General features: G+C 34.7%; 1 protein-coding gene across 2 annotated transcripts in view; it reads left to right on the forward strand.

Moving 5' to 3' along the window:
• Positions 1–13613, forward strand: part of USH2A (usherin) — a 795153-nt gene that overhangs the window by 154726 nt on the left and 626814 nt on the right. For both annotated transcript variants that reach the window (XM_025367266.1, XM_025367257.1), the window contains one exon: positions 12521–12716. In XM_025367266.1, the coding sequence (XP_025223051.1) occupies positions 12521–12716 (196 nt within the window). The remainder of the gene's footprint in view (positions 1–12520; positions 12717–13613) is intronic.

Below are 13613 nucleotides of genomic sequence, written 5' to 3' on the forward strand. Positions count from 1 at the left end.
ACTCTTTCCTGTTATCAGTAACCTTCCTACCAAATTCATTGTGAGATTTGTCACCCAATTGACTGTCCGTATCCACCATTGCTCCAGAGCCTGGGCCAGCAGACTTTTGCTGCATAGTCCAAAATGATGACGTCCTGGGTGTGATTACAAGACAATATGAAGCAAACATTAGTGAACATTAGTGAACTAGCAAAGAAATTCACAAAATAACAATTGGACTGCTTGGCTGATTCTTCCACTGTGCTTTCAGCTCTTTACAGGTATAGGCCATGCCTTAAACTTCATTGAGTCTAGCACTGTTCCTGTTGCTATTATTATATTTGTAGCTTATGATAAGCAGAGTTAATTTAACATAGGGGTTATGAACATGGATTTCAGAGTTGGGCCACTTAGTAACTGTATTAGTTACTAATACATTTTCACACTGCTGATAAAGACATGCCCGAGACTGGGTAATTTATACAGGACAAAGTGTTTAGTGGACTTACAGTTCCATATGGCTGGGGAGGCCTCACAATCATGGAAGAAGGCAAGGAGGAACAAGTCACATCTTATATGGATAGCGGCAGGCAAAGAGAGAGCTTGTGAAGGGAAACTCTTGTTTTTAAAACCATCAGATCTTGTGAGACTTATTCACTGTCACGAGAACAGCACAGGAAAGACCTGCCCCCGTGATTCAGTTATTTCCCACTGGGCCCCCCACACACACTTAGGAATTCAAGATGAGATATGGATGGGGACACAGCCAAACCTTATCAGTAACTGCACCACCTTTAATAAGTAATTATCTTTCTAAGGTTTAAATTCTTCTGTAAAATGAAGACTCATGTATTTTCACAAATAATAAAATGATGAAAATTCCTACCACTTTGGAGCTTACATTGTAAAGTGATTTGGGGGGTCGGAAGAGAAAGAACAATCAATAAGTATAAAAATAAGTAAACTTATTTACTAAGTTAAGTGCTATAGGAGAAAACTAGACAAAGTAAAAGGCTTTGAGAGTGCCAAATTAACGAAGGGAATTGCAATTTTGGAAATGCAGCCAAGGGACTTTTAAATGAAAAGGTGGCATTTCACTTGAGACCTGAAGGAGATAAGGGAGTTAGTCATGTGGAAATCTGGAGGAAGAGACCCAGGCAGAGGGAACAGCCTATGCAAACACCATAAGGTGGGAGCACCCCTGATGTATTCAGAAAAGGGGCTGCATAGCTGAAGTGAGCAGAAGAGAGAGTAGGAATGTCCCAAGCCTATGGGATCTTTGGGCAAGCTGCAAATAATTGGCCCTTTCACTCTGCAAGTACTGCCCCACATCCATCAAGTACTTTAGAAGGATTGAAAGAAGTTTGATTATCAATCATTTGATGAATTTTCCTGCCCACTATTTTTCTATACCAGTGTGAAATATACAGAGTAATACTTCTGCCTCATCTTTACCAAGCACTTACTATGTTCCAGAGATGATGCTAAATATTTTTACATTAATAATTTCAGTTAATCCTGAGAACAGATCTATGAGGTAGATATTATTATGCTCATTTTATTGATAAATAAGTGAAGACTTAGGTAGATTTAGATTGTTTAGAGCATAGTTAATACTGTGGCCAGTAATTACGGCACATAATCCTAATGTTTCAGGAATTTATACCATTTAGTTGAGGAGACACTCCTCAACTAACCCTCAATTTTACTTCAGGTTAAGTCACTTACTTTCCCTTTTATATTAGAGACGTCTGTTAGTTTGTCTACAGGAAGTATAATACCTCACAGGGTAATTTATTCACAAATAGGAAAACATGTATAAAATATTGTAGCAATCTGCCTGCAATATTGTAAGTGTTCAAAATGTTGTTGATATTATTGTTGTTGTAAGCTAAGGAACGCTAGAAAAACATCAAAGTTACAATTACTCAAAATAACTTTTGCTGAGCATCTACTAGACATAAAATAATAATCACCTCATTATTAATATTGGACTTTCTGAAGTATATTCTTACCTTTCTCTTCTAATCTTTTAGTTGAGAGTTTTTTCCAGCTTTTTTTTTTTTTTTTTCCCCGGATACAGAATCTTGGTATATTGTCTAGGCTGGACTCAAACTCCTGGGCTCTAACAATACTTCTACCTTAGCCTCCTGAGTAGCTGGGACTACAAGCACATGCCACTATGCCTGGCTCTATAGTTTTAATATTTAAGAATTCTTTCACCGATTGTTTATTCCTTTGGCTTTGTTATTGTTTCTATATTTTTTAATGAATGCAACTTTTATCTTCTGAGGATAACAGAGGCATTTTATTAAATTGTTATTAGTTGATGATTTCTTCTACCTCTATTCCCTGCATTGTTTGGTTCCTCATCTGGATTATCGTTTTTCGTCCTCGTCCTTTATTTTTGTTTCTGTCATTCATGTTGTATATTTTGCATATATGTTTGATGAATTTTGCCATCTGCTTTATTCTGTGGAGAAATGGTAAAATTTTTCCAAAATGGCCATTCCTCATGTTTATGAGCAGCAATACAGCTTTTCTTTGCAGTGGTTAAAAGCTCAAATATTAGTTCTAGAGTTCTTATCTTTGTAGTTTTTTTCTGCCAGTTTTCTCTTTATGGAAAATAATTCTGGCTCCCAGTTTTCCGGATTTCCATAAACCCTGTAGAAGGGGAATTGTGGTGGTAATGGGGAGAGGCGGTTTCTACAGACTTTCACTTAATCCTTTCATGTCTACCTTGTACCTCTCCCAATAACAAATTGTTGATGTTCCAACATTATGGAGTTGGTTAATTTCAGTTATTCTCGACAATAAGACTGATGTCACTATGGAGTAGGATTAGTTTGGCTGGCTGAGTGGGGTTGAAAGGGGACCTGAAAATCTAAATAGTTTCTATGTAGAATAACTCTAATTCATGATTCTCAGCCTTGGCACTATGGCTATTTTGGGCTGGGTAATTTGTTGTGAGGGATGGATATGTGCATTGCAGGATTTATAGCAGAATCCCTGGCTGCATGCCAGTAAACTACATGCCAATAGAACTCCCCTCCCCGCCACTCCCCCAGACCTTGACTACTAGAAAGTTCCCCTGGGGACAAAATCATCCTCGGTTGAGAACCATTGTTTTAACTTTAGACCTGTGTGTATCCTTTTACTTCTTTCAATGTTTCATTATCTTCAAGTCTTAAGGCTCTCAAAGATTCTGTAGGAAAAAAATCGGTTTTCTTGTTTTAGGAATCCAATTCAGCCAGCACTCAAGCTGAAACTTCTCTGATTATTCAAGAATGTTGTCAATATGTATTTCTATTTCTTAATTTCATTTTCTGTCTTCAAAATTTTTGTAAAATATATGTCTTCCCTGTTGTTTTCTCTGCTGGCCTCATTAAAATTATAGGTTATATTTTTTAAAACTCCTATTTTGTTATTGAAGTATCAAGAAAAAGAGGAAAAGGCACATGCTTGATCTGAACTTTATCAAAAATTGGTAATTGTTTTCATCTCTTACTATTAACTGTTTTCTAAATCGATCCTCTTGCTTTCGGAATCCAAATCAGCCTGCACTCATACTGCAGTTTCTCTGATTAGTCAGGAACGTTGCCAATATTTATTTATATTTCTTCATTTCATTTTTCATCTTTGAAATTTTTGAAAAATATATTTCTCCCATGTTGTTTTCTCTGCTGGTCTCATTAAAATTAGGGGTTTTACTTTTTTAAATTGCTGTTATTTTGAAGTAGTGAGAAAAGGAGGAAAAGCATTTGCTTAATCTAAATTTTCCCAAAATTTTATATTTTAGTAAATGTATTTAGATGCATATTTTTCTAACAATGGGCATTCTTAGTTAACGCCTGTATCCTTTTTCTTAAGCAAGAAAATAAATTTATTATAATTTTTACTTATTCTGCTCTAGTATTCCTCATGGGTAAATCATGTCTTAATTTTATTAATCTTTGAATGCACCCTTTCTAACAAGTTGGATCCTTTATCAGAAAGCAGAGTATGTACAATATACTTACCCTTTAGTTCCGTCTTCCTGGGCACTAGCTCTCTTACCACAATAGGATATATACCTACAGATCAGCTTGATTATAATTTAATTTACTGTATTTGGCAGCAACATCTTATAGTGGTAACCCAGACTGAGATGAAATCTTCCATTTCAATTGTTATAAAGCAACAGACTATAGATTTAAATTATTTGAGTAGTTACTACATTAAAACACATCTTTTGCTTCCATTCCTTTGCTCCCAACCACATGCACAGCAACCAGTATATTTCCAAATTTTACTCCTGTTTATAATGCTATTTCTTAAGCTTCTAAACATTACAGTGTGCATTGCACCTCTGCTAATCTCCATCCAAATTCTGCTATGTTTTGGAGTTGTCTGTGAGAAAGTGTAGTGCTGATGAGGGGATTGAAGGTTCAGGATTCCAATTTTGGCTGCTTAACAGGAACAGTTGAAAGATGGCATGAGGTTTTTGATCCGTGGTTTTCCATTTTCGTGGTATAGTAAGCATAGGTGTCACTGCCAAACTTCTTTGGAGCTCTATGTTATTTGGGTTTAGAGCTTGGAGCTACGTTAAACAGCTGAATAAATGTTTCCCAATGGAACTCTGTCTATGATGCGGCTCCTGAAAATTCTCTCTGAATGTTGTTAACTAGTTTCCTCTTAAATTGAGTTTATAGTTGTTTTGTCATGTCCAAATGTCTTTTTGCGACTTTGCTTCTAACTGAACAGAGTGATAGAATTTATCCTCCCACTTGAAATTATAAAAATAAGGACAAAATGTATTAAATAATTGTTTGCTAGATGTTGGACATCAGGCAACAAGGACAATGTTTACTGAGAAATAGGAAATAAATTATGTGAATCTTACAATTGACCCAGATTGCTGCTTTCAGAGTATTTCCAGTCCATGACTTAGGGAGAGAAATCCCAGATGGAGCTCAGAGGGTTCTTCTCCAAATTGAAGAGATATAGCCAAGTGTTTCAGGAATTCAAAGTAGTTAGTTTGCAGAGAGGAGAGAGAGGAAAACAGAGATAATTCCACATATCTACAGAGCATCTTCCTTAAGAATTCACTTGAGTACTGATCACTGCATGTATGAGGCTGCAGAAAGCACAACTTTCAATTACTAAAAGACACTCATGTAATGCTGGGAAATGTGCCTATTTCCACCAGCTGAACTGTAGAGAAAATGTATGATTCACGGGGCTTTTGATAAGTGTACACAAAAGGGTCTAGCTTCAATAGTGGAGAATAGCCCTAGGCTGGTAACTACTTCAATACCACCTAATAAATCTTAAGAGCAAGACTCAAAAGAAATTGTTTCCAAGTAATTTAACTGCATCCGAGAACAAAACTCAAATATATTTGTAAGAGCACTAAAATACGTAGTACCCAGCAAGAAAAAATTCACAGTCTCTGACACCAAATCAAAGATTATCAGGCATGCAAAGAAACAGGAAAGTACAACTCATAATGAGGATGCAAATACATCAGTCAAAACTGATCCAGAATTGTGAGAGACGTTAGAATTATCAGACCCGTATATTGAAACAGATATTATAACTTTACATAGTTTAAAAGTTACATAAAAATATGGAAGGTACTAAATAACCCTACAGATCAAAATCCCAGAGAAAAACCTACAGTGTATGGAATAAAAATACACTGGATATAATTGGTTATACATTAAACATAAAACTTTTATGTTATATTTAAAAAGTTAGTGAACTTGAAGTCATAGTAATATAAACCTATCCAAAATGAAACAGAGTTGAAAGAGCATTTGTAAAAATGAAAACAGCATTTGTGAGCTGTGGGACAACTTTTAGAGGCTTGGTGTATGTGTAATTTGAGTCCCTACAGGAATGGTGGAGTGGAGCTGGGAACATAAAAAATATTCAAAGAATTTATGGCTGAAAAATTCCAAGTACAGTAAGGACTGAAAACCATAAAGCCACACACCCATGAATCTCAAGAAAACTAAAAAATAAATAACACGAAGGAAATCACAAAAGGCGTATTATAATTGAATTGCTCAAAGCTAGTGATAAATTTTTAATGATAAAATAAAATACTAAAGCAGCCAGAGGAAAAAGACATGTTAAATACATAGATAAAACAGTAAGAATGACAACAGATTTCCTATCCAAAATAATGCAAAGAAGAAGACAGTGGGGCAACATTCTTATAACCATGAAAGAAAACAAATAGTGCACTTATGATTCTATGTCTAGGAAAGAGATCTAAGATGAAGGTCAAATAAAAACTATTTGCAATACATATAATGAAAGAGTTCATCACACACAAACCTATACTATAAGAAACATTAAAAAGAATTCCTTCAGTTGGAAATAAAATGGTATCATATGGAAATATGGATCTGCACAAAGAAACAAAGAACACCCAAAATGGCAACTGCATTGGCAAATATGGAGGGTATTTTTCTAATGATTTAATTTTCTTTAAATACAGTTGACAGTTTTTAAAAATAATAATAATATAGTAAAGCTTTTATAACATGTATAAGTAAAATGTCTGGCAGTAATAACACAATAATTAGGAGGGGGAAAAGGAAGTACCCTTGACCCTTGAATGACATGGGAGTTAGGGGTACTGATTTCCTGCCCAGTCAAAAACTCATGTTTAACTTTGACTCTCCAAAACCATAACTACTAATGGCCTACCGTTGACCAAAAACCTTACTGATAACATGAACAGTCAATTAACATTTATTGTGTATATATTATTTACTGTATTCTTACAATAAAGTAATCTAGAGAAAAAAGAATCTTTAGGAAAATCATAAGAAAGGGAAAATGTATTTACTATTTGTTAGGTGAAACTGGATCATAAAGATCTTTGTCCTCTTCATCTTCACTTTGAGTAAGATGAGGAGGAGGAATAAGAGGAAGAGGAGAGATTGGTCTTGTTGCCTCAGGGCTGGCAGAGGTGGAAGAAAATTCTTTTACAAGTATACTCATGCAGTGATAACTCGTGTTGTTCAAGGGACAATTGTTTACTATTGTAAGATCTTTATACTCTATTTGAAGTAGTATGTCACTTAAAGCTAGGTTGTGATAAAGATGTAGAATAGAAACCACTAAAATCATAAAACAAAGAGTTATAGCTAATAAACCAACATGGAGATAATTTGAATCATAAAGAAATATAAAATAACACAAAACAGGCAAAAAAAAAAAAAAAAAGAAGAAGAAAAAAGAAATCCCAAACAGATGGGACAAATAGAAAGAAAATATCAAGATAATCGATTTAAACCTAATCATATCAATAATAATGCTAAATTTACATGTTCTAAATAATCCATTTAAAAGTCAGAGACTGGAAGATTGGTTAAAAAAGGAAAAAGTACAACTTAACTATATGCTGCTTGCAGAAAATATATTTAAGTATAAGACACAAATAGGTTAAAAGCAAATGTTGGAAAAGATAAATCCTGTGAGTACTAATCATAAGAAATCTAGAGTGACTTTATTAATATAAGAAAACAAGAATTTTTAGAAATTTTGTTCAAGATAAAATATTGGCCAGGATGAAGAAGGTAATTTCATTTTGTGAAAGGAGTCATTTTACCAATAGGATATAACAGTTCTTAATATTTCTGTACCAACAACAGAGCTTCAGAATGCACAGAGCAAAAACTCATGTAACTGAAAGAGAAAATAAAATCCACATTTGTGGGCAAAAATTTCAATACCCTTCTCTCAATAACTAGTAGAACAAACTGACAGGAAATCAGTAAATCCATAGATTAGAACAATACTGTCAACCAACTTGACCTAATGGCCAGTTATGGAACATTCAACCCAACAGAGCAGCAAACTGTACCTACTTTTCAGGCCTACACAAAATATCTACCAAAATAGATCAAATTCTGAACCATAACACAAACCTCAAAAGATTTAAAAGAATTCAAGTCATATAAAATACATTATCTGGCTGCAGTTAAATTAAATTAGAAATCAATAACAAAATAACCTGGAATTGCTCTAAATATTTGGAAACTAACTCACACAATTCTAAATAACCCAAGATTCAAAGAGGAAACCCAAAGAGGAATTAAAAAGTATTCTGAACTGAATGAAAATGAAAACACAGTATAAGAAAATTGTGAGATGCCCAATACGGCAGGACTTAGTAGTATATTAATAGCACTAAATGCCTATGGTAGGAAAGGATGAAGACTTCAAAGAAGTATCTTCTACTTTACGAAATTAGCAAAAGAAGAGAAGACCCAAGCCAGGCTAATGAAAGTTATTTCTGAGTTTCTAACTGCATCTCATGGGGATGATCATTTCTTTCCTCTACTCTTGTGGCTGAAAGCATGTTAAAGACCAAAACTGTGATTCAGGCAAGACCGAAATTTCTAAGACCAAATTGCATTTTAAGCCGTAAAGAGCAGGAGAATCTCCATGACTTGAACTGTGAATAGATATTTGTTTGTTATCAGAGATAGTAATTGTACTGCTTTATCTGTCTTTCCTTCCATGCTAGTAAAAGAAAGCTCAATAGTCGTTGATCACATGATCATAGAGAACAATCTACATTTCTCAGCCTCCTTGGCAGCTAGGTGTAGAAATGTGGTTTAAGTTCTGGTCAATGATATTGTATCTATTAACTTTTGCTGCTTAAGTTAGTGGCTAAAAACAATAAAAATTGCTTATTTATTTAGGATTCTATGGTTTGGCTCAGTGCTGGCGTGCACTGACTTGTCCAACCTCTTCTGGACTCTCTCATTTGTCTGTGATTAGCTAGCTGGTCAAGTAGCAGTTAGATAGGAAGACCTCACTCACTTATGTGGTGGTTGACAAGCTGGCTGTTCACTGGGGCAGTAGGAGCAATTATTAGCTGGGGCACCTCAGTTTTCTGCCATACAACCTCTAACATTCTAGCAGGATAGCATGAGCTTGTTCACAAGGTGATCTCAGAGTTCCAAGCCCAGCAAGAGAGAATGAACTCTAAATTTGCAGGCATTTATTTATTTGTTTATTTATTTATTTATACTTTATGTTCTAGGGTACATGTGCAGAACGTGCAGGTTTGTTATATATGTATACATGTGCCATGCTGGTGTGCTTTTGCAGGCATTTTTAAATGTCTGTTTGAATCATATTTGCAAGCATTATATGTGCTAGTATTTGGCCAAAGAAAACCAATAGGTCAATCTAGAGTTGTCGTGGAAGGATCGTACCAAAGAGTGTCTTATGATTTGGAAGTATATTTTTAAAAGAAAGAGGAATGCCTTTCTCTCTTTCTACTTCTTGGTGGACAGGAATTGGTTTTAGAGTATGAGTAGATTTGTATTTTCTCACATTAAAAATCTATACCTGTAGATTTCTCACATCTACAGGTATAGAATCTACAGAAGTAAACTTTGTATTTTCAGTTGAATTTTGGGAAACTGACTAAAGTTAACATTTTTAAAAGTAATAATGCCTTACTTTAGTTTTAAACTATATTTTAAGATATAGTTAATATACAGAAATTATGGTCTACATGTGTTACAGAAACTTAGATTAATGAAATGGGAGTAACCTTGTTATTTTATTAATTTGTGACAGAGTTGTTCATATAGAAAGAATTGTTTTTATTGACAAAAATATCTGGATAAGACTTAGGTTTTCACAAGAATCAAGGCAATAATATACACTTTTGGGATGTATGTGAGAAAGTGACCATGCAAAGTCAGGTGTACAGAAAAAAGTGGATATGCTTTATGGCAGAGCAAGGAGGAAGAACAGAGAAGCCACAGAGATGGTAGATAATTGGAGTGCCGATGAAAATCTCTAGCTATAGGGGAAACTAACGGGATATTATGAATTGTAAAGTAATGATTTAATTCCTCTTTTACCCCAAACCTTTAATAAAGGTTAACAACTACATTTTGTTTCTTCGTTTGTTTTGAACAAGAGTTCTTGAAATTGAGGCATTAGCTGAGTTTCACCTCTGAGTGACACAGGGCAGTGCTGGTAGGAGCCAGAAAGACTTCAAAATGGAAGAAGCAGAAGTGTAAGGTCAGGGCGACTATGAAATGATCAATATGCGTAGAATTCTTATAAACTTAAGGAGCACTTCTGTTGTTCAGGAATGGAATTAGGGTCATAGGCAGCCTTATCTAGATTTCAAAAGGTAAGGACGCTTCAGCTGATACATGCATTACATGTAAATAAGAATACAACAAGACCAAGGGCCGTGGCTCATGCCTGTAATCCCAAATATTTGGGAGGCCAAGGCGAGCAGATCATCTAAGGACAGGAGTTCAAGACCAGCCTGACCTACATGGTGAAACAGTGTCTCTAATAAAAAGACAAAAAATTAGCCATACATGGTGGCCCAGCTACTGGGGAGGCTGAAACAGGAGAATCTCTTGAACTTGGGAGGTGGAGGTTGCAGTGCGCGGAGATTGCGCCATTGTACTCCAGCCTGAGCAACAAAAGTTAAGCCATCTCCCGTCTCAAAAAAAAAAAAAAAAAAAGAATATAACAAAACATATAAAAGAAAAAGTTTTTGCACTTTTATTTCTCTTTACCTTTTGCACGCTTCCTTGCTATTTGAAAACGTATTGTTTACATGTGGGTAATGTTTAAGATAATTATTTGATGGAAACATAATGTATGTCCAATGCCTTAAGGTGTTTACCATCCATTTGGAGAACAGGACTGATACCTATAAAGTACCAGCAAATAATCAGGCCTGAGTTATGGGTTGATGTACTTGAAGTGTTACAAGTATGTACTGATAGGCCTATTGGATTTTCATGATTTGCCTGTATATTACACATATCCACCAATAAATGCCATTTAGTTTTGTAGGCTGAATCAAATCTCTGTCTTGAGTAATGATTTTGTATCCTTTGGACTAGATGTGAATAAGACCAAGAAACAGTCAGGCACAAGAAGGCAATTCATCGTTCTTACTCATCTTTCTAAACCTATATGCATCTTTGATATTGAGGTTCATTATTATCTACAACAACATTTGGTTTGCATATAACCATTTATCTTTTAGTCTTAGATATTTTCATATCAATTGTCTTAATTTATCCTTAAATAAAGCTTCCAGTGAGTCTCTATTTCTTGGATGAGGAAAACTGAGGCAGTGATAGGTCTTTAAAAATTATTTAATTTCTAAGTCCTTCTTGTAACTGAATCCCAACCTGGATATTTTTAAATATCCTTGAAATTAAATAGAAATCAAATAATATCTTTTCACAAGTAGGTTACTTCCCTCTATGGTAACTCTGCCTCCAAATGTGAAGAGCTGGATTCAATCCAAGTGAAAGAAAGTCAGGGGGGAAAATGTCAGGGACTATAAAAGAGATTTGAAGTCTGTACCCACATTGCTGTGTTAGAGTCCTAAGTTATTAAATTTCTCATATTTATTTGACATTTTATATACATATGTCTGCTTATGAAGAGTTTAGTTCTCATCTTTCTTTAATCAACATAGTATTATCTATGCGTAAAGTAGATGAACATTATATTTTATGTATTTTCATTCTTCTCAAATCAGATGCTTGAAGAGTAAAATGGCACAGTGTTTTAGCTGTTATTTTGCTTGAAAATGCTTTAAAACAAGAAACATTTTTGGAATTTCTTACCACAATATAAATCAGCTAAATATATTTAATGTGGTGAAATGAATCATACATATGCTGAATAGTCCGAAAAGGGGAGTTGGGTAAGAAAACATGTATTAGGGTCAGTATCAATAGGCATAAATAATTCTATTAACAAATAACATTAAATATTGTTACATTGTTTATGGGATGATATCATTATAGAAAGATTCTCCCTTAATTTAAATACCTAGCATTTACAAAACAAGTTTAAATCAATGAGACAGTAAACAAGAGGAATCAAACAGAGAGGTGGGCTGGGTACGGTGATTCACGCCTGTAATCCCAGCACTTTGGGAGGTTGAGGTGGGCGGATCACGAGGTCAAGAGATCGAGACCATCCTGGCCAATATGGCGAAATCCCGCCTCTACTAAAATTACAAAAATTAGCTGAGCGTGGTGACAGGCGGCTGTAGTCCCAGCTATTCGGAAGGCTGAGGCAGGAGAATCGCTTGAACCCAGGAGGCAGAGGTTGTAGTGAGCCAAGATTGCGCCACTGCACTCCAGCCTGGTGACAGTATAAGACTCCGTCTCAAAAAAAAAAAAAGAGAAATGGTGTCCTAAAGACTAAATTAACTGCTGACTGTTTTCTATTTTCAGTCTCTACATATTTATATTTTGATTTCTATATATAGTATTTAATGGTTAATTCCCCATTTCCCTTTTATTCTTATACAACTAACTTCTATGGATTTTATTTTCATTCAGTTCTATATATTCCCCCTGCTGAAGCCTCCCATGTTGTGTGTCAAGAGGAAAAATATCTTATTACCTTCTTGTCTGTTGAACATTTAGTTTTCTTCTCCCTCCCTCCCTGTCTTGTACCTAATGAGCAAATTATCTAAAAATAGATACGTTCATCATTCTACAAAATGTTGTATCTTCTCTAGATTGGAGGCCAGTGTAATTGTAAGAGACATGTGTCTGGCAGACAGTGCAATCAGTGCCAGAATGGATTCTACAATCTACAAGAGTTGGATCCTGATGGCTGCAGTCCCTGTAACTGCAATACCTCTGGGACAGTGGATGGAGATATTACCTGTCACCAAAATTCAGGCCAGTGCAAGTGCAAAGCAAACGTTATTGGTACGTGTAATGCAAAAGTTTACAGTCACATCTCTATTACCATCTGGAATAAAATTCTCTATTTGATTTCTTAACTGAAGAGTAAAGCAAATTTCTTTGCTCAAGGAAGGCTGGAAAAAAAAATTTGGATGAAATTAACTGTTTAAAATGATTAAATTAATAATTCTATCAAACTGCAGCTTGAAGCTTAGTTTAATCAACCCTTTAGAAGTTTCTTTATTCTGTAGATGCATTAGTTCACATGGTCCCATACTAATAAGTCATAGAAAGATATAATTTGCTTACCGCATAGATGTTTCTTTTAGAAAATTAGCACTTTTTCAAAATGTTTTACACTTAATGAGTTCTAAGCAAATCATTTTCATGCTAGTTTTCTTAATAGACCAAAATAAATGGATTTTTTCAAAATATTCTGTGCTACAGGGTCCTTTGTGATAAATCTTTCCATTTTTTTTCTATTATATTTCTTTGAACTGTTCCTATGAAATGCAAAATAAGTCAACGTAATTCTACAGATCATGTATATTGCTCGGGTTACTTATAAAGGGCTACATGATTTTAATTTTGTAATTCAGCACCAAGTTGATTATAATAAACAGCTACCTTCGCTGTTATTTATCATTTTTTTATACAAGACGTGCTTTTTTGTTTGTTACTCCCACAGGTATTTTTCAGAAATTAGATTTGATTATAGCAATTTATTACATCCAACATTTTTGAGGGGAACCGTTGCCACATAAGGACAAAATTTATCATGTGCCCAAAATGCACTATGTACATAATGCACTTTGAAATTTTGATATATGAGAATATTATGAGAGGAAAGTTTCCTGATGAAGTGAGCCCTGTATTGTAACTGAATATGTCTTGGTTCATATAGGAAGTTTAAAAAAGACC

Source organism: Theropithecus gelada, chromosome 1 (assembly GCF_003255815.1).
Source record: "Theropithecus gelada isolate Dixy chromosome 1, Tgel_1.0, whole genome shotgun sequence".
Taxonomy (NCBI): Eukaryota; Metazoa; Chordata; class Mammalia; order Primates; family Cercopithecidae; genus Theropithecus; species Theropithecus gelada.